The sequence below is a fragment of the Rattus norvegicus genome, chromosome 10, assembly GCF_021556685.1.
Source record: "Rattus norvegicus strain SHRSP/BbbUtx chromosome 10, alternate assembly SHRSP_T2T, whole genome shotgun sequence".
NCBI lineage: Eukaryota > Metazoa > Chordata > Mammalia > Rodentia > Muridae > Rattus > Rattus norvegicus.
Genome location: NC_141543.1, coordinates 14,128,397 through 14,155,096, shown reverse-complemented (window position 1 = coordinate 14,155,096; position 26,700 = coordinate 14,128,397). Strand labels below are relative to the sequence as shown.

Below are 26,700 nucleotides of genomic sequence, written 5' to 3'. Positions count from 1 at the left end.
GAGTTCATGGCCACCCTGGGCTACGTGAGTCCCCAGGAGGTGGGGAGAGAGAGAATAGGATCATAAAGAGTCTGAACTTTAGTTTTGTCTTATATGAAATTAAGAAATAACAGCTGGAATACATGACTTAGCAACACAATAATTCCTTTCCTTCTTAATCTACAAGCAGCAATATCACTCACTTCTTGAAAGAAATAAAATCCTTTAGCCAGGAACCTCAACCAGATCCATTGAACCAAGACCTATGGGGTGGGCGTAGGGCCAGCCTTCCATGTTTCAGTTAGTCCCCAGGTGAGTTCCAAGCACATTCAAGTACAACTACCACTGTCTGCCTGCTGTCATGGACTATGGAATCAGAAGACGTGGGCTAGAGTATGTACTAGCTTAGTCAGTTAGTTAGCGTCTCAGGAAGGAATGGAAGCCTTGTCCATGGAAGGGACGCAGTGGGGTAATAAGTACAAGACCCTTTGATGGGGCCCATTCCAGAACAACCAAGCCTCAAACCTTAGTGATGCCTATACTATGACTAATCGTTCAGAGGGGACAGCACTTCTGTAAAACTGGCAGCCCATTCCAGTGGCTTTGTTTTCCTCTGAAAGTGAGATGAGGCTGGCAATGTCTTCTAAAGGACTGTGAGAACCCAAAGCTACTGTGTCCCCTTCCTCTAGGCCGTTCAGAGAGTCAGTCTTCTCCCAACTATAGGTCCTTGTATTTGTTCTTTGCCTGCCTGCTAGTCCATGTGCCTCTTTTTCTCCCTTGTGCAGCAAAGACAGTGGCTATAAGCATAGCTTGACACATGACTGTGGCCGTACTTTATCCTTAGAGTCTCGATTTCTAGAAGTCAGTGGAGGGAGGGACCCATTCATGGTGCCATAGGATAGTGGTTGTGGCAGAGGAAGCTTTTCAATACAGAAAGATAAGACTTTCCACTCTTTGCCTTGTGCTTGTGAGACTGAGGGAGCTCCCCTCAATTCCATGTCTCATAAATTTGGATGTCAGAAGTCTCAGAATAACTTTCTGTAGCCATGGTGGGCTACAAACCATGGCAACTGGGTTATTTTTCCGAGCAAAGGCTCCCTGAAGGCAAACAGCACGAAGCGTTCTTCCTGGCTTCTGGGAGCCCTTGATACAGATGGATGCAAATCTCTGGCATGATGTCAGCCCCTGTGCACAACCCCTCCCTCTGGAGAGAGCAGTAACCATTTTCCCTGCAGGGACCGAGTCACTGACTCACCACATGCCCCTCCAACCCCATTCAGTGCTGTGTGTCACTGAGATTTCAAGGCCTAGACTTGACTTTTCTCCCTATTTTCCACAAAATGGAACGGACCTTGTCTATCCTACCGACACTTGGGAAAATGCAAGGCTTCCTGTACCTAAATGAGTACTAATTTTTAAAAAGTATTAATATTCATCCATACCCCCTTTGTCTTTTGTACTAGTAGGATTCAGGATTATTTTTTAATCTTTTCTCTTCCTCCAATGCCAATAACCATTACAGCAGAATACAGAAAGAAGACACAAGTCTCAGACTGCAGGCTCTCAACAACAGTAATAATAATAAAATAGAAAGATGATAGGGTCTCATCAAATAGCTCAAACTGGCCTAATATTAGTGATACTGCTGATTCTGACTCCCAGGTGGAAACATTGTAAGTATCTATCATGATCATTCTTTGACTAGTGATTAAATTCTACCTGGAATTGACAAAGAAATGACCCTCTGTCTTCTATGCCTCTGAACAAATAGTCATTATATCTCTTCTGGGCATGAAGTAAAGTATTACATTTTAAATGAGATGCAATATATGGGAATTTTTGCAGTTTCTATGGACAAACAAAGCATAGACACAAATGCATTTTCCATGAGAAAAATAGGAATCTAATTAGCAGTCTAGAGAGACAGGAGTCTGACACGTTGATGCTGGTGTACACAGAGAGGACATGGAGCTCTCTGCTTCACGTAGCTGTTGAATCAGAGTTGTGGAATTTATTGCCTCAGTGCTAAGAATATTGGTGACCACGTAGGATATTACCTGACCAAATCCAACACATGTTCGCACATGTGTGTCCCAACTTACACAGTAAACCAAACTCAGATGTCTTAAGAACCATTCCAGCTGCAGAGCCATTTGCCAGGGACACTGCACATTGATGCAAATGTCTGTTTTGTGCCTTGCCTGGTACTTAAGTAGTGAGCTAGCTGCTTTTGGATGGATATGGGGGGAAGACCTTGGGAACCAAGGGTTAGCATGAAAGAAGGCATGATGGCATGAGAACATGTCACAGACGTCATCTTGTTGCAGTTTGGCTCAGGTCTCTGCTTTGGGGCCCTAAGTTATGATCTGTTGCTTTCCTGCTTTTTATCAGATCTGTTCGAAGGCCAGTTGGTAGACGCTGACCCCACCTTCTGACCCCACAGCAGTGCCTTTTTACATTGCTAATGTCAAAGCCTACATCAGGACCTTACACACCTCGGCCTGCCTCTTGGATTAGAGTTTCGCACTGCTTGACAAGTGCTCTTGTGAACTGTAGCCTGTCAGGATCAAAGCCAAACAACTTCTGAAATCCATTCCTACCAACCTCCTTAGTGTGTGAAATCCCTGCCACGCTTTAAGGATAATGGTATTGAGGGTTAGCCAATCAACTCGGAAAGAACTCTGGGAAAGAAGCGTACTCCCGTGTTCTCCAGCAAGCCAGTGTCACTGCTGTGCGTGAGCGTGCGTGCTTAGGTGATGAAATGCACTCTCCCTTGGCTTAAGATGCTTGGCTTTTCTGTGTGTTCATTCTGCTCCTGAAACCCTTTCGCATCAAAGCTGTGCTTCTATGAAGGCCCTGGCTTGACTGAACAATGGGTCCACTGGTTCTTTGCCAGCATCACAAGTCATCCAGAAACTCCATGGGAAGATGCTATGGGAGGTTGCTGATGACGACTGTCCTATGAAAACAACAGTTCAGAAAGAGCAACCTTTGCACTGGGGGAGTCATGCAGTTCTTTCAGAAGTCCGAGTACATCCAGGGTGCACATGTCCTCTGTAATCCCACTCAGATACAAGAAGTAGAATGGAGTCCTATAGTGACATAGCATTGAGCTTCCTGGCCTTGATATTCCAAGAGACATGGAGAAATCTAAGGTCACCCCTTTCCTCCTTGGAAGTGGCTCCTTTCTGGGCTGCTGATTTCTATAGGACTATGCAATGTCCGCCGAGTTAAGTTTAGTCCATCATAAATTAGAGCCTTGCCTCAGTCGGAACATGATTTATCTGAATACTTACAAACAGTACAGCTGAGCTCCCCAACCCCCATTCCTGAATACATAAAGGCTCTTTGCATACAACACATACATGTGTTCCCATATATTTGTACATATGAAAAATACATGCATTTTGCACAAATGTATATCTACACATCTAGACACAAGCATACATTTATAGTTTTCTGCTACATTGACAATAAAAGTCTCACAGAACTACCACAGATAACACTACAGTATGAAATAATTATAGGAGGAAATGCCTGATCCCATCTGGGATACTTGATGCTCACCCAAGGCCATTCAGTTCTAGACTACCTGAAAGTGCTTTGCTCCTAGGTTCTGCCCTTGCAAGCTCATTCTGGAACAGATGCTGTGTTTTATGTTTGGTGAGGGAGGGTATCTGTGGTTTGATTCCAAACTGTAAGATCGTCAAGATACTCAGGCCACTTGAAAATACACACTTGTCCGTGGCCTTTCCAAGTCATGCAGTGCACCTCCTGAAAGCGGGAAGCTCATTTTGGTACCCAAGTCAAAACACTCTGACACTGGTCCACCATGAAACCCAGACTACATGGAATCCCAGAAGAAAGTTCCTGATTTGATGGACAGCTGTTGTCTCCAACCTCCTTAATCAGTTTGAAACTCTCCTCAGTTCCTGTGTTTTGGATCATGAGACCAGACTAACCTGGCCTGTGCGGGGTTGGTGTGTCTGCATGGGGAAATGCACTAATCCGAATGTTTCTCTTTGTGTGTGCACCTCTACAGTGTTGTTTACCAGGATGGATTTTATGGTGCAGACATTTATGTAAGTATTCATTAATGTGCATGCCATCCTCCTTACCTCCAGGAGTCATTCTTTATACAAGTTTGCTCTGAACTCAGTGGGAACAAATGACCTCTTCTGGGTCAAAAGGGAATTCTCACCATGTCTCTCAAGGTAGAAGGGCTGCTGGTCCTGAGCTCAAAGGACAAGTGACTTGCTCTTTGTGGGGAATTAATGACCTGGACTTGACCAACTTTGGAATAGATGAGCGTAACTGCACCCATTGTAAAAAGATGTCCCTTCCCATGCGAGATTAAAAACTCCACCCACAGTGACCTACTGTAAAGTTTTCAGTATGCTCTGTGTGTTTGCAGTTGGATATTCAGAACAGCAGCTGGTAGTTATCAGCTGCAGAAAACAGAAAGGTATTTTCATGGCTGATAGTTTTTTATGCTTTCCTTAAAATGTAATTATTTATCGACAGAGCTGGAAACAATCCATTCTTCTCTTTTCTCTGAACACAGCAATAAACGCCAAATTCTGCCTCCACAACGTGTGTGACCAGGGGTGGGTGTTAGACCCTTCCTCTCTAATCATCTATTCTCTTTATTTCTCTAAACAGTGCCTTAATCTAATACTGTTTGCCAATTGGTCCCATTTCATGAAACTCCACTTATGAGAATGTATCTCGTCTTCAGAACCATGATAAACTGTCCTTACCTAGAGAAGCCACATCCTCATGTTCCCATGATGCCGCACTAGACGTGTGATGGAAGTAATTTGGAAAAGAGTTTAGACTAAGTAGGCAGTAGAGAAGACTTCTCTTTCAATCTCTCTCTCTCTCTCTCTCTCTCTCTCTCTCTCTCTCTCTCTCTCTCACACACACACACACACACACACACACACACACACTTACAATGTACCGTTGAGATGACCCCAAGTAAGTAAACAGATTCATACTTGTTTCTCATATACTAGACAAATAAAAACATCAAACCTTATCTCTGTGCAGATTGATGCTAGTTAGTAGAGGCCAGAGGCCCTGGTTCTTTCACTGGATCCCTTTGAGTCTCACAGTGCTGCCATTTTGCAGTGAGGTAACAGTCTCCATCACTGATTGATAGACTTAGTTTCATTCGGATTGCATCTGAGAGGTTTTCTGTTACCTACAGGTTAGTATAAATTTTGCTCTCTTGCCAGACTATCATGAATGAACATGTCTTTGATTTACCCTGCAAACAATTGACTTCCTTCTATTACGAAACTTAAGCTGCCTCTCTGTGCCCTTTTCTCCAGAACTTCAGTTAATGCCATTTCAAGTGTGAGGTGGACAGAGCCTGGTCCTACCCTCAGGTATAAAGTGAATTGGAGACTCTGTCCATAGCCACCACCTCTGTATAGCCTGGAGTGGGTTGAACCCAGCATCACTGAAATTAGGGTTTTATTATTATGTCCTTAAACTTGGGAGGCTGCAGGTTGTACTTAAGAGATAAAATCCACTAGAAATAAAACTGCTTGTATTAACATCTGTTCAAGAAAAAGGAAATATGGGAATCCCTAGTTAAAATGTAAAAAAAAAAAATTAGTTTAGTCATCGGTTATTGGCTATGTACCTCTCTGGCATCAGTTTCTCATATGTGAAATAATTTATGAATTGTGATTTTCCATGCATATTTCAAATGGATTCCCTTTTTCTGGCCTTGTAGACTCGTGTGCAGCATGAAGAAAGTGTTGGACAGGGCAAGGATGCCACAACAGCCAACAGCGGTAGAGCAGGGATAGGGAGATGATTCAGTCAATAAAGTGGCTGCTGTGCAAACGTGAGAAATTGAGTCCAGAGTCCCAGCACCAACATAAAAGTCCAGGCTTAGCAGGGCTTAGTGGGCACCTATCACAGTGAAGTAAGTGGTGAGCTCCAGGTTCTGTGAGACCCTGCATCACGAAGTGAGGCAGAGATTTGATTGAGAATGGTACCTGCTATTAACCCCTGGTTTCTGCACATGCGTGTACACACCCCCAGTATGTGTGCCTTTGTGCATACACACACACACACACACACACACACACACACTCATACATGCACACACACACTGAGAGATGGAGAGCTGAGAGACAGAGAACTGAGAGAGAGAGCAGGGGGAGAGAGAGAGAGAGAGAGAGAGAGAGAGAGAGAGAGCACAGAGCAGGGAAGGAGCGAAGAGATTCTAGCACTGTATGTAGATCCTAGGGTGCTAGGGGCTACATCAAAAATAAAACATAGGTACAGCAGTGAAAACAAAGGAGGCCCAGAGAATCAGTGTGCTACCCTTCTTATGCTTGCTTAGGTGAGGCACTAGTCCTGGAAGGAAAAGCTTACTGTGTACTTGGAGGACATTTTAACCTAGAGACTCGAGTCCTCTGTGCTGAGTGGGGCAGCTCCCAATGTTATCAGTGTGAAGCTCTTGGGAAAGCCTAGGAGCCATCAGGCTCTACTCCCTGGTACCTAATGTTTTCCAAGCTGCTTTCTTTTCAGGCTGCCCTTTTCTACTCTTTATATCATAAAAACATTGTGACTTTTCAGTGTCTGTTCCGAATAAGTGATGAGGTAACCCTGCTGAAATACTAGGTTAGCCTTTCACTTGCCTAGTGCTTGTCCTCTGGGCTCATACAGACCACTGCAGCACAGTGCTGATGAAGAGGTATGACCCTCTGAGATAGAAGGAAACTAGACCCTGGGACCTCCCACTGCAGCGGCAGAGCAGGGGACCATGGGCAGCTCTAACTTCAAAGGAAGTAAATGGCATGAATTATTTCCTACACTTTTGAATTCACAGAACAAGGCTCAGTCTCACTAGGAACATCATTCTGAATGTGTGGATTTAAGCCACAAGTCTCACTGCCCTGCTGAGGCATCTGAACAATGAGTCCCACACATTTTAAAGTGATGGTGGGGGGTTGGGGATTTAGTTCAGTGGTAAAGTGCTTGCCTAGCAAGCACAAGGCCCTGGGTTCAGTCCTCAGCTCTGGGAGGGGGGGGAAGACAAATAAAAAGTGATGGTGGTTATAGAGATTGCCTGAAAATCATTTCCGATTCTGTCTTATTTAAAGAAAAGTCTCTGGCCTAGGCCTACAATCTTATTTAATATTGTGCAATAAATAGGTTCATGGATCAGCCTGCCCCTGAGGTTTAAGTCTTTTATTTTTTCTATAATCAATTAGGTAAAGCACCAAGTTCCTAGCTTTGGTCTCCTCTAATCAAGGCATAGTCTTCCTGCTAAAACCCTTCTCCACCCTTCAGCCTATCAGAGAGGATCATCCACCCTCCTAGCAGAGAATTCTCTAAAACTATTGCCCTATACCTTGTGCCCTGATGTCTCCCTTCTCTTGACTTTGTCCTTCAAGATCTTGAGCTCCTGTGACCCAAAAGTAGAATCTCTTAGGCATTTCTGGGACTTTTGATACTGTCAGGGCACCAATGATTGGAAAGACCTTCTAGACCCCCACAACAAGTTCTTGCCTACAATGATTGTGTTCAACTTTTCAAAGAAGTGGAGTTTGAAGGATTAGGAGCAAATGGTCATTGGTGCCTGGTGACAGCCATAAAGAGTAGTCTTGACAAGAAATGCCATAGATCCTATGTTCAGGAGAAGCTATGGTAGAGACAGCATCCCTCCTATCTAGGGGAGGTGTCCTGCCAGAAAGTAGGCTCTGGGAAAAGCTTATTAGCTCTTAAGACAGCTGCATATCAGAGACAAGGAAGGTTCTGAGTCAGAACAGGGGGTGAGTAGAATTATTGATCACCAAAGCCCTTTTCCAGGGGAAGGGGACAATAATACACACTTCTCTTTTAAAAAGCAGGGATTCTGCTTTTATAAATAACATACCAAGTGTGACTAATAGCATACATTTTAGTGAAAAGTATTGAAATAAGGTCATTAGTAAGAATTCTTCCTGCTGGGACAGAATAGCATTTTCAGAATCATGTTTGAGGGTACAGTCAATTATGATTAGAAGTCATGTCAGTAGGTACATGTAGCCACTGGTCACATGGCATCCCCAGTCAGGAGACAGAGAGACATGAGTGCCTCTGCTCACGATGCTTCCTTCTTTTTATTCAGCCTGAGACCTCTGCCCATGGAGGGTGCCATTCACACTTAGGATGGGTTTCCTTGCTTCAATTAACCCAATCAAGAAACTCCCCACCAGATATACCCAGGGTCTATTTCCTTAGTAAATGTAGAGGCCCATCAAGTGGATAATTAATTAAGCATCACACTCGCTTTAATTAAAAACATGTCAAATTAAATAATAAAGAAGCAATCGTCAGAGCAATATTAATTGAAAGTTGTGGAAATAGACTTCTCCAGACCTACAGAGCCAGGTCCTCTCTTTATGGGTGAAGCAGTAGATGTCACAAAGCTAGATCCTGGCCAAGGAGTAGATACGAAGTGCTGGTTGACATTTGCAAGGGGGATTAAAGAAAACTGGCATCTGATCCAAAACAGTGATTGAAAATGGACAAAGGAATGGAGAAAAATGATAGGAGAGCAATGGAAATATGAAAAATTCAGAGAGTAGTAACACAGGCAATAGGATATAGTGGCAGGGAGGAGGAGGAGGAAGGAATAGCATATTAACATTACCCAGCATATTAACAATACTGTAATTTTCTGAAGAGAAGGAAGAACACTGAGTCCCCACCTCCAGCACTTGCATCTCACCATTCCAGTGCATTTCATGTTGCTCTTCTGTCAGAGTTCCTGGTTGGTACCTGTCTCAGCAAGGTACCAACTCAAGGTTCCTTCACTCAAGTCACACTCACAGTATCTAGGTGTGCTCATTCCATGCTGTGTTTGGGAATAAAAGGAGTGAGCCCGGAGCCTTGGGAACAGAGATCGTGAGTCCTCCAACTTAAACCCCAAGCCTTTCCTTCCCAAGACTTTATGTTGACAGGGGTCCAAGTGGGGATGAGCATTAGAGGTCCAGGTGGGGACTAGCATTAGGCTGGCCATCGTCAGTCACTAGGAGGATACAACAGTTCATTGAGAAATAAAAAGGCTGAGGTGCAGGAGGCTATTTAGTATTCAGTCCACACCATATCATCTCCTCCTCACCACAGCCCGAGAAACAGAGACTTTACCACCTTCATAGTCTTCAGAAAAGGAAGCTTTTCCCCAGAAAAAAATAAGTAGAAGTAGTTTGTTCCACAATCATTCCTGACACAGAGGCTTGTGCCTACATGGTCTGCAAACAGAGTTCAACATCTGTTGACGACACATCAGTTTACAATGGCAGGAGTCAGTAAGAGAGAGGGAGGGGAGAGAATGGGAAGGTAACATCGAGATGATTAAGGAGTGGGGCTGAAGAGGTGGCTCCGTAGTTAAGAGCAGTTACTGTTCAATCCTGACGGTCAGAGTCCAGACCTTGTTAAAATTCTCCTCTCCTTCTCTGCTCAAGACACATCCACTCATATAGACAGACAGACAGACAGGCAGGCAGGCAGGCAGACAGACAGACAGACAGACAGACAGACAGAAAAAAGAAAGAAAGGGAGGGAGGAAAGAAGAAAGGAAAGAAAGATGGAAAGAAAATAAGATGAAGATAGAGGCATTTCTAAAGGTCAAGTAGACCACGAGACAATAATATTTGTACCTGAATTGAAAATGAGCAATGGGAACTAGGAAGAAAGGCAAGAAGAGGGCGAGAAAAGGGAGGAGGGGAGAGGGAAAGGAGGAGGGGACGAGAGGGAATTGAAATATATTTGGATGAGTGTAGCTTCATGCTCTGGGATTTTGGAAGAGGAAAGTTAACTGCAATTAAAAAGAAGGGAAGTCAGATGACATTTAAAAAATGTCTATACAGATCCATATGGTGGGTCCCTAAATGTCTTCAAGTAGTCAACCACTTTGCTATCTGCCATGGAATCCAGAGTCTTATTTCTCTTCCATCTCATGTGACACACGTGAAATATCCCCATGGGCAACTGTTTCCTTTCACGGCCATTCTCAATTTGTTTGGGGTTCTACTGAAGTGAGGCCTGAGTTAAGCACATAAAGGATATGTGCACCCCCAGACTCACTATTTAAAATACCACTGAAGTCCTTGTATGATCAATGCAATCATGAGGTGCCTCTTTTGCTGTGTGAGCAGAAATGGCTAAACTTGCTGTGTCAGTCTAGGTTGTCCCTGAAAGGTTATATTAGTCCCCTAAGTCACTGACATCAAACCAAATCCTCAGGTAAGCCAGAAAATTCTAACCATGAGATCAGAGAAATTCATAATACTAAAACTGTTGGGGTATAGAGTGAAATGTGAGAAGCCATGAAATTAGCTTTTTAACTTCTTAAAAACAAATATCAGTGTATCCCAAATGTAGAGCACACAGTTTGAGCTCCTCATTCACCTTCCTTAGAACTGTCAACGCAAGAATTTTCAAGACTGGCACTGGGCATGTCTAGTCCCCCTTTCAGTCTGGCTGGTTGCTCTCAATACTGAACTAAGAGAAGCAAACTTGTAAATGAATTGCTCCAGGGTTGCTGTCTGATTTGTGCACTTTCTTTTATTTATTCCATTTTTTTGCATTGAAAACATTACATCTCTGTTTCCTTATAGAGTAGTGTATCAAGAGCCAGTGTATGGCAATAAATTGCTACAGGTATGAATTCCTGACTGACGGAAAACACTCATCACGGTGGTTGTGGGTTTGCTCTGAAATCCTGACTAACAAGATGATTCTTGGGAGGGCAAATGTTCTCTAACATAGAGCAGTGGAGCCTTGACTGAATTTTCCAGTTTTAATGCAGCTTTATCCTGTTACTTCTGATATGTCCACAAAGAGGATGGGACACTTCCTTCCAGATATCAACATTGTATGTTTAGACTTGGATGGATCATGAATTTGCCATGCTAGAGGTCTAACGTGGCTTTTAATGTCTTGAATTATAAAAATTAAAAGAACATTTTTTAAGAAAAATGGCCAGGAAGACAGCTCAGCAGGTAAAAACTGGTAAGGACTGATGTCCTACTTGAGTTTGAATCACAGAAACCTAGGTAGATGGAGAGCCCTGATTCCTGAGAGTTGTCCTCTGACCTCTATATGTACACTGTGGTATGTGTGCATAGCACATATGTACACACCACAGAGCACGCACCATACACACACCTCACTTTATGCACATACATATACCCTATAACACACATACCACACCACACATACACACACATACACATACACAACACACTACATGCACACAGACACATACCACATACATACATACACACACACACCACTGCATCCATATATGTATATATACCTCACAGCACACATATCATACCACACAAACCATACTGTATACATACACACAACACAGCACACACACACCATACTACATGTACACAGACACATGGCACACCACACACACAGATCTACATCCATTACATGCATATTATGGTATGTGTGTACAACATACACACACACACATTCACTACATGTACATATACACACAAACACATGCAAATAATAAAGCAATGATGAAAATAATAATAATAATAGTAATAAAGTCCTGACTTAAAATGTATCTAAATCCATCAGATGTAAATCCATCAGAGGAAAGAATTTTCAAATTAAGGAGATGGCTCAGATAAAGCACTTGCTGTGCAAATATAAGGATCAAAATTTGAATCCTCCAGAAACCAGATAAAGCCAGATATAATACCACTTGTCTATTTCATCACTGCTGTAGAGAGATATGGCAAAGGCATGGAGATTCCAAGAAGTCCATAGACCAGCTAGCCTAGTGTACATAGAAATTAAAGCAAGGGTCAACACCCAAGGTGACATCCACACTCCCACTATGGCACATGTGTATGCACACACAGCCATACTAGCCACAAAGTGGAGGACTGTAGGATTCCTTAGAATAGGTTTTCTCCATAATCATTGCTAGATTCTTTGAATTCACTAGAATATTTAAATCAAGAACTTTATATGCCTCCAGCCAGGAGGTACTGCAAAGCTAATATCTCCTATAGTGCTCCCTGCTTTCAGTGGAGTTACTCAGACATTTTCATTCCACTTGCTAACCCCACCTCAAACCAGTAAATCTGTAGGAAATTTAACATAAATGGAAAAGGAAAAACGAAAAAGGAAAGAAAGAAGTCAACCCATTCATCCACCACTGGCAAATGTGGTCTACAGCTACAGACAGTAAAAGATGATAACCCAGATAGCTTCATGGCACAGGCTTGTCATCCCAGCACTTGAGAGTCAGAGGCAGGAGGATTGCAAGTTTAATGCGGTTTGCAGAGTAAGCCAAAACTAAGATTGCCCAGTTAATGAGACCTTGTTTCAAAACCTGAGGTCAGAAGAAGGCTTGGACTTATAAGTCTGTGATAGAGCACTTGCCTAATGTGTATAAAGTCCTGGGTTCAGTTCAGTCTCCAGTAAAGTGTGTGTGTGTGTGTGTGTGTGTGTGTGTGTGTGTGTGTGTGTGTGTGTATACATGCGCATGGCACAAACATATTTTTCATGGGTAGACTATATAAAACTGTACTGTGCCTTTTTTTTCTCCTTTGTTTTTGAGATGGAAAAAACTCCTCTTCCAAGGTGTTATTTTTGTCACTGGGTCTGGAGGCACCAGACTTACCAAGAGCTAGGTCTGCTGACCTCAAACAGAAGCAGAGCTCAGTTTTCAGACATCAGCAAAAGCTATGCAGAAGCAAGCTGCAGAGCACAGAGCAATGCAGCTCATCTGAGTCACCTTTTAGAAAAGCAAATTAAAGCAATTTGTATCTGTGGGCCATTTTATGGTGTGTGCATATACACCGAGTTAATGCACAGCCCCACTGTTGCTGAAATATGGATTTCATACAGAAGAGAACTAGGAAAGACTGTGTACAGTATAAATAGGGAGCATGATCAAGTCACCAAATCCTTCTCACCTCAATATCACATATTTCAGGGACCAATACTGTAGCCACCAGCCAGGTGGATGCTTACATTTAAATGCAATTATCTAAGAACCCAGGGGGGGAGGAGCACACCTGTGGTAAAGTGCTTGCTTTGCAAGTCTGAAGAACTGAGATTAGAACTGAGGGGTTTTTTTTGTGTGTGTTTCTTTTGTTTATTTGTTTGAGTTTTAAATCCAAGCATGAAGGCATCTCTTTCTAATCCCAGAGCTAGAAAGACAAACCAGAAGGAAGGTTCTGTAGGGCTTGCTTGGCAGGTTCTAGACTAATAAGAGACCCCACTCCGTCTCAGAAAATAAAATAGAAACAGAGACAAAGAAGAAACAAAGAAAGAAAGAAAGAAAGAAAGAAAGAAAGAAAGAAAGAAAGAAAGAAAGAGAGAGAGGGAGGGAGGAAGGGAGGAAGGAAGGAGAGGAAGGAAGGAAGGAAGAGAAAGAAGAAAGAAGGAGATGGGGGAGGGGAGGGGACAGGAGAGAGGAGAGAGAGGAGAGAGAGAGAAGAGAGGTGAGAGAAAGAGGAGAGGGGAGAGAGATAGGAGAGAGGAGAGAGAGTGCCTGAAGAGGTTGTCCTCTGGCCTCCAAACACATGAGCTCTCAGGTATACACAACTGCACACATATAAACATTCATTCAACACACAATGACCTATTCGTTTAACTAGTCAGTCTTGTGTAACTGTAATCCCAGTGTTTGGGAGGTAGAGACTGGAGGTCAACAAGTTCAAAGGTTGTTTGGCCTACAGAATCAGCTCAAGACCAACATTATATTTATAAGACACTGTCTCAAAATAAAAGGTAAACAAGTCTTTTCTTTCTTTTTCCTTTCTTGTCTTTATGACAGACCTGGAAAATAGCTTAATGGTGTAGCATTTCTTCAGCATTTACTAGATCCTAGTATCACAATAGGATACTATTATTATTATATTATTATATTATTATTATATTATATATTATAATATTATTATATTATATTATTACTATATTATTATACTATATTATTATATTATTATTATAACTATTATTGTCCTTTTATCACAAGGCAAACGCAAATCAAATTAATGAAAGATAAGTAAATTGAAACGTCAATTAACTGTAGTCCTCACATTCCAAGTGATAAGAAAATACTTAAGATGGTTGGCCACCATTCTGGACAAGACATGGGCAGAACATCACTCTCATGCTATGTGACCTGTTTATTGAGGCCCAAACCATTTCCTTTAACCATGTTGGTAGACTAGGGCACTGAGTCTGAAGGATACTTGTTAAAAATGACAAGATGGTCCCACAGTTGCCAGTGCTAGCTGCTCGTTAGAGGATCAGTGTTCACACTGACCTCAGAGAGCTCCAACTGCTTATAACTACACATCCACGGGATCCAATTTCATCTTCTGACCCATGTCAGCACATGCAAACATGTGAATGTCACGAATTCACACAAATACACATGAATAAAAATTAAAACCTGTGCTTGGCTGGGGCTGTAGCCCAGTGGTGCAGTGCTTGATTGGCATGCATGAAACCCTGGAGATCTCCAGCTCCTCACGAACCAGGCATGGTGGAATACAGATGCAATCCCAGGACCTGAAGTGAAGGAGACTGGATTATTGGAAACTCAAGTTAGTTCTTAATCCCATAGCAAGTTTGAGGCTAGCTCGTGCTACATTCGATCATGTCTCAAACAACAAAGCAAAATAAAAGGGAATACTTAAAAGCAAAAGTCCCAAGTAAAAGAAATAACCTCAGGGTATTGACCACCACGTATGCCTGCTTGCTATAGACTCTGATTTCCTCTCAGTGGTGAAGCCATGAGTAAATGTAGCAGAGAAAGATCATTAGCAAACTTTTACAGTTGACCTTCCATAGGAGAAAAGAGAGGGAAGGAAGACATGTTATAATGAAATTATAATCTCAAAACTAAAATTAACAAGAGAAAAATATGTTTAAAAATATGGTGCAGGCATTCATAGCTACATTTACACTCCCATGATGAACACCAACCTTGTAGGCAGTGAAACTGATATTAGTTTCTGCTGTTTGCCCTGTAGACATGTTTCCTATTTGTCTAAATCCTACCTACTCTCAAGGCAGACCCTTCTGTGAACCTCGAGAGAAAGATGTATAATCTGAACCACACGGTTTAGAGTTTACTTAGAAACTAATATAACTTTATGTTTTTTTCTGCATCTGGACAGTCAGACAGACAGTCAGACAGACAGACACACTTCATCCAATTGCTGTCAATGCCTCACAGTCATTGGCTGCTCATACCCTGTCTACCTCATTAAATTTAATGCACATACCTGCATATTTATATCATTCTGATATATCATGAAACTGAGAAAAACAGTGAGGCAGATTAAAAGAACAACTCTAGAAACCGTTGCCCTGACTTCTCCTTGGCCTGCCGTCCTCCTCTGGAGTTCAGTTCTGGTCTGACACCTGCTTTGTTTTTATGACTTTTCAGCACATTTAATGAGCTCTCCCATCCCTCATTAGAGAACACAGTGTTTGGAGCACCAGGTGGTGTCTGGCTAAGACCTTTCTTGTTTTAAATTACACATTTTTTTTTCCTTAAGGAAAGCTGACACAAAAACTCCTGGCTCTGTATTATTGGCGATTATCCACCAAGATGTCTTGGGTGTGTCTTTACTAAAACTCATCCAAAGAATAAATTTCCTCATAGAAAAACTGGCTCTCTTGGTACATGCTGGAGGATTTTAGTGACAAACAGTGGCAGACACTATTGGAAGCTGTTTCCTATGTGTTTAAAGTTACTTCTGTAGCCTTGTTTCATCCCTGTGTATAAGGCCACATGTATGTTGCTTGTCAACTTTGATCTCTTGTCATTGGGCATTTTGCAGTTGTCAATCCTCAGACACAGCACTCTACCCAGAGCTAGCCCCTCACAGTGAGGGTGAAAAGCCATCTCTTGGAAGATCACCATACTGTGCACTCATTAGAACCTGAATAAGCCCCTGTTGCCTCTGGACATTGGGTCCAGTATTGTAATTGTGCTGAGATCATTCTAGGGTGGCTGACACATTGTCCTGGTCTGTTGAGCAAGCAGTTCTTGACTGGGTTTGATAATCAATGCTCCACTGCACACAATTCCTCCTCAAGAAGCCCATTTGTGCTTCCTCTTTGCTTAATTGAACAATGGCAATTACTGGTACACAGAACTAAATGTTAATTATTTTCCCTTGCAGATTTTTTTCTCTTAATGATTTTATTTACAAATTGGAAGGCTTTATCATATTCCCCTCCCCTGAGCCAAATTCTGCATCGGAATGTGTGTGAGAAGTATGATATGTGTGACCTGTAGCTGTGTGACCTGTAGTTGTATGATGTGTGTGACCTGTAGCTGTGTGATATGTGTGACCTGTTACATGTGTTACATTTTCAGCTGAAAAGACAATTTTTGACAATTATTTACTTTGTAATAGTTATGGAACATTAATAAAGCCTTCTACAAAACCATTAATGATTAAATAATACACACACACACAATTACTAAGGAACTTATGGATCTGATTTCTACAGTCAATATGAGGCAAGAGCGTGCTTACTCTTTATAAATGATCACAGATTATTTAATAAAAGTTTAGATTAATATTTGGTAAGTTATGGTAAAGCATTGTCATTTCTGAAAACCTGGAAAGTTCAGAAAAGTAGAAAGAATATTAAATCCTCTCCCTGAGACTATCACCATTAATACTTAGGTGCATTTCTTTCAAAGGGCACGGGCTCTGCCTTCCGAAGATGTGCTTAGGATTTCTAACCTTTAACACACAGCCAGGCCTGATCTTCAACCTCCTCTCTTCAGTGTTTTTTGACTTCTGCTCTGCTACTAAGCTTTCATTAACCTCAAACTTGGATGGGTGGACCTGGGTACCTGCTGTGCTGGTGTGGGCTCCTGAGCACTGGGTGTCACTGAGCTGGGCTCTGCATTGCTAAGCCTCCTCTTCCCTTGCATTGTAGGGTGGTTACGCTGCATACCGCTACGCCCAGCCCACCCCTGCCACTGCTGCTGCCTACAGTGACAGGTAAGGGTCTTCCTTCTCTAGATGACTTGAAGACAGCTGGTGGGGCAGGATTCTTATCTGGTCTTGCTTGAAAACAATGCATGACTACTGAGGAGGAAACCCCTAAAAGTTAGGGCCTGTGGCAAAGTTCTACACAGGCTACTTGAAGAGAAGATGGATGTTTAAGCCTTGCTCATTGTGAACTCCTCACCCCGTCTGTTGTAAGACTGAGAACGTCTGCTCTGTCCCTGGATATCTATTTTTCAGGAGACCTCCTTATTCCTGTATCCATGTCTCTTATACACACACACACACACACACACACACACACACACACACACACACACACACACACTATAGTACAACCTTCGTATGGCCTTCTCTGTAAGACCATAGTCTCATTTAACACATAGGAAGAAGACGAGAAGGGAATAAGCCTAAAGGCTCCCTTCCATTCCCGCATTCCCCTCTGCTCCATTGAATTCAATGTAAAGGAGCAAGCAGTACACCTGGCTTTCATAAGGACATTCATTGATCTTGGCGGTGCCCATGGTGGGCGGTGCCCAAACTTACAAACCTAAGCCAGCTTTCATTCACACTGCACACCTCACATGAAGACTGGCAGCTGGAGGTACAGAAGTGTATTTGACAAGTGCAGAATTCCGGATGGATGTGTGTGAATGCCTTGGTCCCCAGGCTTTGGCAATGTGATGGTTTCTAAAACAGTTATAGCTATTTCTATATAGGTGCCTTGTCGGGGGCAGGGCAGTAAACCAACCAACAAACCCCAAATGCGTGTGTTTCCATATTGAATGCGATTTCCTGGCTCTGTTCTCTGAGGACATCAATGTGAATGTTCAGATGCCCTGCATGCAAGAATGTCCTGGAGGGCGCTTATTTTCGTGATGACTATTTTAATTTGAGGATTTGTTTCATGAATAAAATAATATTGGTAATGATTTGCATGTGTGGCTGAGGCATGCTGGGTCAGACAGGTAAGCAAGCAGGCAAGGGGTGTGGCCCCTGAAAGACACTGGGCTCCCGCCTGGCTTGTAGCTATGCAGCACCTCTCCGTTTGCTGTGGTGCACTTTTCCTGCACCCCTATCCCATTTCTCACAGGAAGGGTTGTTACACTGCCGCAGCTGCAGAATTCTCCTGCACTTTATTAAAGCAAAAGAAATCCTGAATTTAAGAGGCCGTACTTAGCCCCACACACAAACTCGTCAGAAATGAGCCAAGGTTTGCTGTCTGACTACAAGGAGTTTTCACTGTTTTCTTGTGAGCACTCGTAGCCCATTTTCTGAGTTGTAGAGAATCTTCAAAAAAAAAAAAAAAAAAAAAAAAACCCAAGCTACTGGCCAGACACACTTGTAAATACATGAATTATCCATTTATCCAATCATCAGTTGGCAAGATGCAAGATGCTTCATGTAAATTGTTATCTTCAGTATTCTCTGACACCGGGTTAGGACAATTGAGAGGGTCAAGAAGGCTAATAAAAATGATGACAATCTTGAAATACTTGAGATCATTCTACAAATGAAAAGGCTTAAATGTTATTAAATCCCAAGCACTGCAGATCCACACGGTCTCAATTGTAATGAGGCTCAGCTACAGCCCTTAATTATTTTATGAAAATATCTCTAGATGCTAAATTCTCAAACGCCCACTTTGTATGTAATTATAATCATAGTAACTTTAGCCTGCTGCATAATTATAAGAATCTTAAACAGATTTATTTCCTTGAGTGTTTATCTTGCTTCTCCTAAGAATAAGTGCATTTAGCCCCAAGTTGAAAGAAGGTTAATTATAAGGATAGACTCTAAATCGCCTTCTTCAATAAGACTAATTTAGACACTTGATAAAAAACAAACAAACAACAGCGTTTAATACTATTCTTAGAGTTACTGAGCAGGCTCACCGTATCCCTCTGCATGCACTTAAAACAGTGACAATTCTCTGTTTTGTGGAACACCATATATGAAAATATCTATATAAAATCTACAATTTTAAATTTATTGAGAGTTTTCAATTGGTGATATATTCTACTGAAAAAAATTACCCTCATTTTTGGATTGGTAAATCTTTAATAACTGCAATTCCCAGTTTAGTCGAAGAGTTGCAGACGAAGGAACCCACTAACTATATTCTTTTGCCATGTAATTGGCCTCTTGCTGTTTCTTAGCGATATTTGCACATTAGGTCTTCTTGGTTGCTGTGGAAATTGATTACTGGCTCTATTTAACTTTATTGTGAGCAGAATACTTGTCACCTATGGAATTATTCATTGAGGTAAATTCAGTAATAGGTGAATTACCAGAAAACAATCTCTAAAATAAGGTTTCTGGTTTGATTTATCACGATTAAGCAGTGGTACCTTTTATTTTTAATCACTGCAGACAAGGAGGGAGCTTTATTAAAATACAGTCGGGGGGATGGGGAATTGCCAGAAGAGCTTTTGAATTTCTACTAAAGATGGAGAAGGTGAGCAGGGCGGTGCTAAGCTGTTGCACTTTTATAGTCTCAGCGTCTGTAGGGACAGACCCTTCCTTTCCCCTTTGTCTTTGACGGGAAGACAAAGACAAAAACTTCTGAGCCAAAAGAAACCCTTTCAAACTTGAAGGGAAATCAGCCAAGTGGGGAATATTTGAGAAATAGTCACTGATTGTCAATTAAATCAAAAGCAACACAGCAATATCCCTTCGCTGTGACTGATTCTTCAGCCTTCTCCAAAGGGAAGACAAATGTGCTTTGCTTCCCCAGCCCAACTCTCATCCACTGGTAGGATTTTGTCTTCACTCAACCCAAACTTCACCCTTCTAAAATTAAAGATTCAGGAACCCTTTGAGAAGTATTGAACAGCAGTAATCTCAGTGCTGCCCGGAAGGGTTTTAGCTTGCAGCTCCCTGTCCATCATCTTCCTGGTTAAATGATCACATGTTGACAATCATAGAGCAGCCCAAAAGTCTCTGGGTATTGAAATTCTGAATGATGATCATCTTTTCCCAAGTCACAAAGGTTGAATTGAACTTAGGTAACATCATAGCTTCATTGATGAATCAAGTGGGGATAGGTGAACAGCATTCTTTAACTTTTTACAAGCATTTGGTAAACACTTGACCTGATCAATTCTTTATTTGGTTAATATATTGCTTTGCTGTAATGGAAGCCAACTGTCCAGCCTCTCAAGGAGATTGTTTTATGAGCTTGAACCAATCAGAGCATGGCGGTGGGGCCTGTGGTCATCTGGTCATTGCATGCCACTCGGTGTTGCTAATGTGTTTGTGGTATATACATGCTGGGTTGGACAGGTCCATCACATTAGCTCTATGAATGGCTTGCTTGGAATAAGCCTGGGGTGCAGGTCTCTCTTTATTGATTGGCTCTTGGTTCTTTGTGTTTTATGGCTTGGTCCTCGTTGCATCTTTTGGCTGTCCAACTGGGAGGTGGGAAGAGGGGAACGAATTATGCCACTCATAGTGGGGGAATATCCGGTGTGTATATAGCATTGACAAAACACTCTGCCTAGGAAGATGAAGCCTGGTCATGCTTGTCCTGCTTGCTGACACTCTAACATTCCTTAAGGATTGGTGCATGAAAGCGTCCCTCCACATTAGGGAAGAGAGCAGTTAGACACAGAGTGGATAGAAAACAACTAAGAACAAAATGCTTTACTGTCAAGTTTAACAATAAATATTGGTTGGACCAGGGATACTTCTTATATCAATTAAAACATGATTTTTCTTTTAAAAATATAGTATTTTATATAAGTAAGGTAGGACATGATACTGAAAATCGAGGCATATCACTATCTATCACTTAGGAAAGGAGATTTCTATCAAGTTCTGTGCAGATGAGAATAATGTGCTCATGGAAAATTATTGTCTCTCAGTTGACACTTTTAGGAAATCTGTTTATATTAAAATTGATTTTTATGAAATACTTTTTACCCTAAATATATTTTCTTACATTTTTATTATAACGAGGGTTTTTGAGTTTCATAATATAAAAAATTTTTAATGTAAGCAAGAAAAATGTGCTCTGGAACACAAATAAAATGGAATCCTCACAATTATGTAAAGAGATCTTCTGGTTAAGAGATGCTCATTAAAAGTCAACTGAAATTACAAAGCATTTACTCACTCTAAAGATCTACACAGGACAGAGTGGTATTGGCGTAGTTGTGCAGAACCAGGCCATATAGGCATCCTTAGACTAAGTAAAGATGCTGCAAGAGATAGGATTTTGCTTTCAATGTATTCTTCCTCATTTTCTGAGCTCTGAAAGTTTCATTGTTATTATATGATAAGAAAAGAAAGAATAATATTGGCAATTCCGTATATCTCACCCTAAAATAAACCCAAGCAAAATCTTGTTATCTTACACTGTTCTTAGCAACGTCTAAGAATTTGGAGAGAAATCTCAGAAGAAGAGAGCCAGGACTGAGTTCAGGCAGTCATGGTGGGTGCTGAGCGATATTCAGACCAGGAACTCATAAGATGGTTTTATGGAATAGAGGGTCCAGAGAGATTATAGATTAGTATCCTTCTTAAATTGTAATATGTGTAAGAAGACATGTCTTGGTATCATACTGAAAAGTATATAGTTGATAGAGACAGACATAGAAACATAGGTAGATGGGGAGATGGATAGATGGATGTGAAGTCAAATGGATAGTACTTATCCCTGGGTGGAAGGAAAATAAAGCCAGAAGGAAGGAAAGGAAAGCAGGACAGAGGGAGGAAAGGAGAGAGTGATGAAGAGCAAGGTCAAGGGAGCAGAAGGCAGTCTTTTTCTCTCTTATATTTCACCATGAGGAAATCTACAGAGATCAGAACTAAATTCTTAGGTAAAACCTTAGAGGTATCTGAGGCATCTGAGTCTATTCCCAGTTGTGTAGCCCCTCAGTCTATTCTGGGAGTTATTTTCTGGAAGTAATCGGCTTCATTTAACATGATAAGCCATGGGCTGGCACTGGTGGCCCATGCCTTTAATCCCAGTACTTGAGAGGCAGAGACAAGCAGATCTCTGAGTTAGAGGCCAGCCTGGTTTACAAAGGAAGTACAAAGACAGTCAAGATTACACAGAAAAACTGTCTTGAAAAAAATAAATAAGAAAGAAAGGAAGGAAGGGAGGTAAGGAGGGAGGAAGGGAGGGAGGGAGGAAGGAAGAGAAAGAAAGATTATTTTACTTAGCATCCTTATCTAATTTAAATATATAGAAAATTTAGTTTTGGCACTATCCAGCATAAGTGAGCATCATGAATAAAAAGTTCACCATTTCGGGACTTTTTCTTTTTCCATTAGAGAAAGATTATTTCACAAAAATTGCTGTACCATCTGAACTTGATGACTTTACTTTGTTTTTTTTTTTTCTAGCCATGCACTAAAATATAGAGTTTAATGTATAGACTGTGCAGGATGTTTAATGAGAACACTCAGTTGAAAGAAGGGGGTGGGTGCATTTCCTGGTTTCCCACCTCTTCTTTTTCAAACCTAGTGTGATAAGAATTTCAACTATTCCAGGACATCAGAAGCAAGCCCATGCCTGTTCTTAGGGACACGTGTAAGGATAGGTCTCAAGTTCACAGATGTCTTTACTACCTTCCTGAGGCAGGAGGGCTGGAAAAGTGGAATATAGCCATTCTCTCTCTCTCTCTCTCTCTCTCTCTCTCTCTCTCTCTCTCTCTCTCTCTCTCCCTCTCCCTCTCCCTCTCCCTCTCCCTCTCCCTCTCTCTCTCTCTCTCTCTCTCTCTCTCTCTCGGAACTACTGAGTTCTGCCCAGGCTTCTTTCTACCATTCACCTAAAATCTTCTTCCTCTAAGAATGGGCCACAAAAACACATGACACCTTTTTTTCTTCTTCTGTCACTTTATACGCAATTTCCCTTTTATACTGTCTTGGGAAAATAAATCTTGACAATTGCATGGCGGCTTCCTGTTTATAATTTAAATCTTCTTGAGAAAAAACTGTTGAGATAATCTAGGGAAGCTATGACAAAATTTGATCATGCCAATCACAAACGATGCTCCCAGGTCAACAGAGCACAGAGGGCAAACACGTGAGGGCTTGGGGTGGACCCAAGAGGACTATCTGGTGGGGCCCAGTTGGATAAAGTCATTCTTGACTGTCAGGTAAGGAGTGAAGTGCAAAAGAGCCTTTCCTCACTGGCCTGTGACAACTGCTCACCAAGATTGTTCTTGGTTTTAGTTTTAAGTCATTTCTGTCACTGTGATGAGCAATTCTCATTTTTTTTAAACAAAAGATGCTCTGTCACCTTATAATAGAAATGTAGCAGGAGTGAGTCACCAATGTCTTTATTTATATCCTTTTTTATCCCCATGCCACTGCTGAAAGTATACTCAGGATTTTACTAAACCTCTATGTAGCAAATATAAATGTGTGTGCATGCTCCTGTGCACACACAGGCACATTTCCACGTAGATATGTGTATGGATATTGTCTTATTTTATGTCCCCCCCCCTTTTTATTGAAAAATTATTTCCATAACAGATTCTGTTACCATTTTGAGTGACATGTAACCCTTTCAAGAAGAGAAAAAGAAGTTAGTTGTTCTAAATAGTTCTAGAATATTTAAAAAGAAAGGTATTTCTGAGAGAGCCATGATCTAAGACTCAAATGTCAGGCAAAAGCAAATTCTTTAGTAAAGCACATGCATATATTACGGTCTCTTTAAAATTATTCTGATTTTATAGTCTAAATCTCCAAAAAGTTACAACAATGCTAATTATATTTTCTCCCAACATACCCTTTAAGATTCTGTTGATTTAATTTGAGAATAAGTAAGATGATTCTGAAATTGTAAAGAAGGAAGCAGACAGAGCCTGAAGTTTGGGCCTATGAATGCCAAACTGTGAGCAGCGGGGAGCGATGCTGCTGTTATGAAATGGCCTATTTCCTGATTTTCTCTTCTTTTTAACTTAGAAACCATTCACATACATACACTTAAGCACCTATACATAACACATACACACACACACACACACACACACAATCGTACACTCCACACTCCTCACATACACATCTACTTTAAAATGTGTCCAAATTTGGCCTCGAGAACTAATTATCTTTTATCTGTAGCCTACCATGGCTTCGCTAGTGTTATGCACTGTTGAATGAATACGTAATTGAGGCAGTTAAAAAATAGGGCTGTTATAATCCACAGGCTGGACCAACAAGGGACCAGGGAGAAATTAAGGGCATTCCAAACCCGATAGACCATGGCTGTCACAGCCATGTGGGGAGCCACTTCTGCAGGTGACAAGACAAGGTCTAACAGCTCCTTTGGTCATGTCATGGCCTAATTACATGCTTTTCCTGTTGCAGATCATTGGCTTGATGGGCCACGAAAAAAGCAAATGAAATCTATCTTTTAAGTAGTGCCATCAGGGCCCCACCATGAACATTTACGAAATCTTGGATTCCTAGAGGTAGATTAGAAAAGTGTGGTGAAAACAGACTCCACCGCTTCCGGGTGAGCCCTTCCTATTACAAATAGTGAATTTGGTAGGTGACAGCCATCAAGCAGAGCAGAAGGAAACAATCCCAAGGCAGAATAACCTTAGCTCATGAAATATCTGTAGATGTCTCCCCCTCAACCTGGGCAAAGTCCTTGTTGCATAAGCATGAGGACTCAAGTTCAGATACCCAGCCACTGTACACAAACAAGGCATGGTGGCATGCACTTATAATCCCAGTCTGGGAAGCACACAGTCAAATCCATAGATCTTCCTTGCAGCCAGCCTAGCTGAAAAGCCAACTCCAGGTTCAGTGAAAGATGCTCAGTCAACATCGAGGTGGGGAGTGTATATATAAGACTACTCTGATATTAACCTGTGTCCTCTATACATTCATGCACACACATATATATTTACACACACACACACACACACAAATTTAAAACTGTTGACTTCTTTTTTCCTTTCTCTTACCATCGTTGACACTAGTACATATGCTAAACCTGTTATCTTTTGAAATTAGAGGATTTTTTTTCATTAAAACTCTCTCCTACTACCTCTAACAGCATCAAAGCAAGTTATGACCTCTGAGCCCAAGAGCATAGGTTGACTTCTTTTCCAGAACTAGTCCCTATTAGCATGTGACATCTAAGTCTGTATGTAGCTATATTTGTATGTAGCAATTTCATGCAAAAAGTCATCTGACAGAAACGAATGGCCCTTGATGACTTTCCTCACCAGTGTAAATCACAGTGATTGATTTAACCTCTGGAATCCAATGTTCTTCAGAACTGTAGTGCATTTCATACTTAACTAACATATAAAATAGGGAGAAAACAGCTTCCTGGCAGGGCTATGGGCTGTTGCTGGATAAGAGCGGAAGACTCTTAGTTTGCTAGCTGTCTGGCATTACATCTAGGCTTAGTTTTGCTACATAATAACACGTGGTGTTTAGATAGATGAATAGATTTAAAGGAGTTCAAGCAATTAAGCCCAAGCATTTTCCCTCCTTTGTTATCTTCATAATTTACCTTGAAATTACCTGAAATATCATCTTTAGCCCAAGGTGACAGAAGAATGTCACACCTCCGATGACCCACTCATGGTTCCACCCACTTGCTACTATCTCATCTCCACTTGCCCTTCTTCAGTAACCTCTTAAATGTTTGGCATCTCTCAAAGTATGTTCCCCTGTTACCACCTGCTTCAACTGGCTCGTGGCTGTAATTATCATTTTCTTACCCCCAAGGTTATAGCTTTCCATGTTAAGATTCTGTCATTGGCTGTATAATAGGCTGTCATTGATATAAAACAAACCCTGCAGGAGCCACATCTGGTTTCTTCTAGTGTCACTAGGTCTTGCTTTTTTCATCTTCTCAGAGGACAAATCATACCCATTAAACTAAGTGTGAGGTGGATGCTAGAACTCAGTATGCTGATACTTAATTTCTGAGTGATGGGCAGCTTAGAGATGATTCATTGTAAGCACTGGTTTGAAAGAGGTGGCTGCCATAATTCCATTTAAATTATGAGTTCATTTTTGGTCTGATCAGATCCAAGACTCACCACAACAGTAGCATGTTGAGATTCTATGCTTAGCTCAGTATCCTATGTCTGTATGTAGCCAAGTTATGATTTGAAACAGGACCTCCTATTTATTGTTCATGGTCTTTAATGTATATGCCTGCTAATCAGTCTTTGCCACTGATATACAGAAGATAGTCACAAAGTTAGGTTTAAGCCAGAATACAATCTTAGCATGAGAGAATGTGGGCATGGTTAGAGACTATCAGCCTTCCACTTGCCTTATCTCTAAAGTGAGATAAGTGGTCACTAAGGCCTTGGCTTCCTGGAGAAATGTACATGGTTCTGCATGGAAGCTCTTCAGCTGGAGCCTGAGATCAGCACTCGGAATATCATTATCTTTGTCATGATCATCAGAAGTGGTGCTGTCCAATGGAGTTCAAAAACATTTTCTACACCGTCATGCTTCTCCTTGGATGTAGATTCTCTTCTCGTGTACTTTCAACAGATATGGAGTCCCCTGAGATGTACCAGCTTCCTAAGAATGACACTCACCCTTTCCAGGACAAATCTAGCTTCCAGATCACCTCTTCCTGCTGTTCCCCCAACCCTTTGTTTAAGTGACACAGAAGAGGATCCTATATCTCCCACACTGCTTTCATTTTCTGCTAAATCTTCACGGTCTGTGAGGAACATGCATTTTAAGTCTTGGC

General features: G+C 41.5%; 1 protein-coding gene across 50 annotated transcripts in view; it reads left to right on the top strand.

The window, feature by feature from the left end:
- Rbfox1 (RNA binding fox-1 homolog 1) overlaps positions 1-26,700 on the top strand; it is a 1,541,605-nt gene that overhangs the window by 1,489,402 nt on the left and 25,503 nt on the right. For 33 of the 50 annotated variants that reach the window (XM_087571332.1, XM_087571337.1, XM_087571339.1 and 30 more), the window contains 2 exon segments: positions 4,022-4,061; positions 16,942-17,006. In XM_087571332.1, coding sequence (XP_087427458.1) covers positions 4,022-4,061; positions 16,942-17,006 — 105 coding nt within the window. 50 annotated transcript variants of the gene reach the window in all.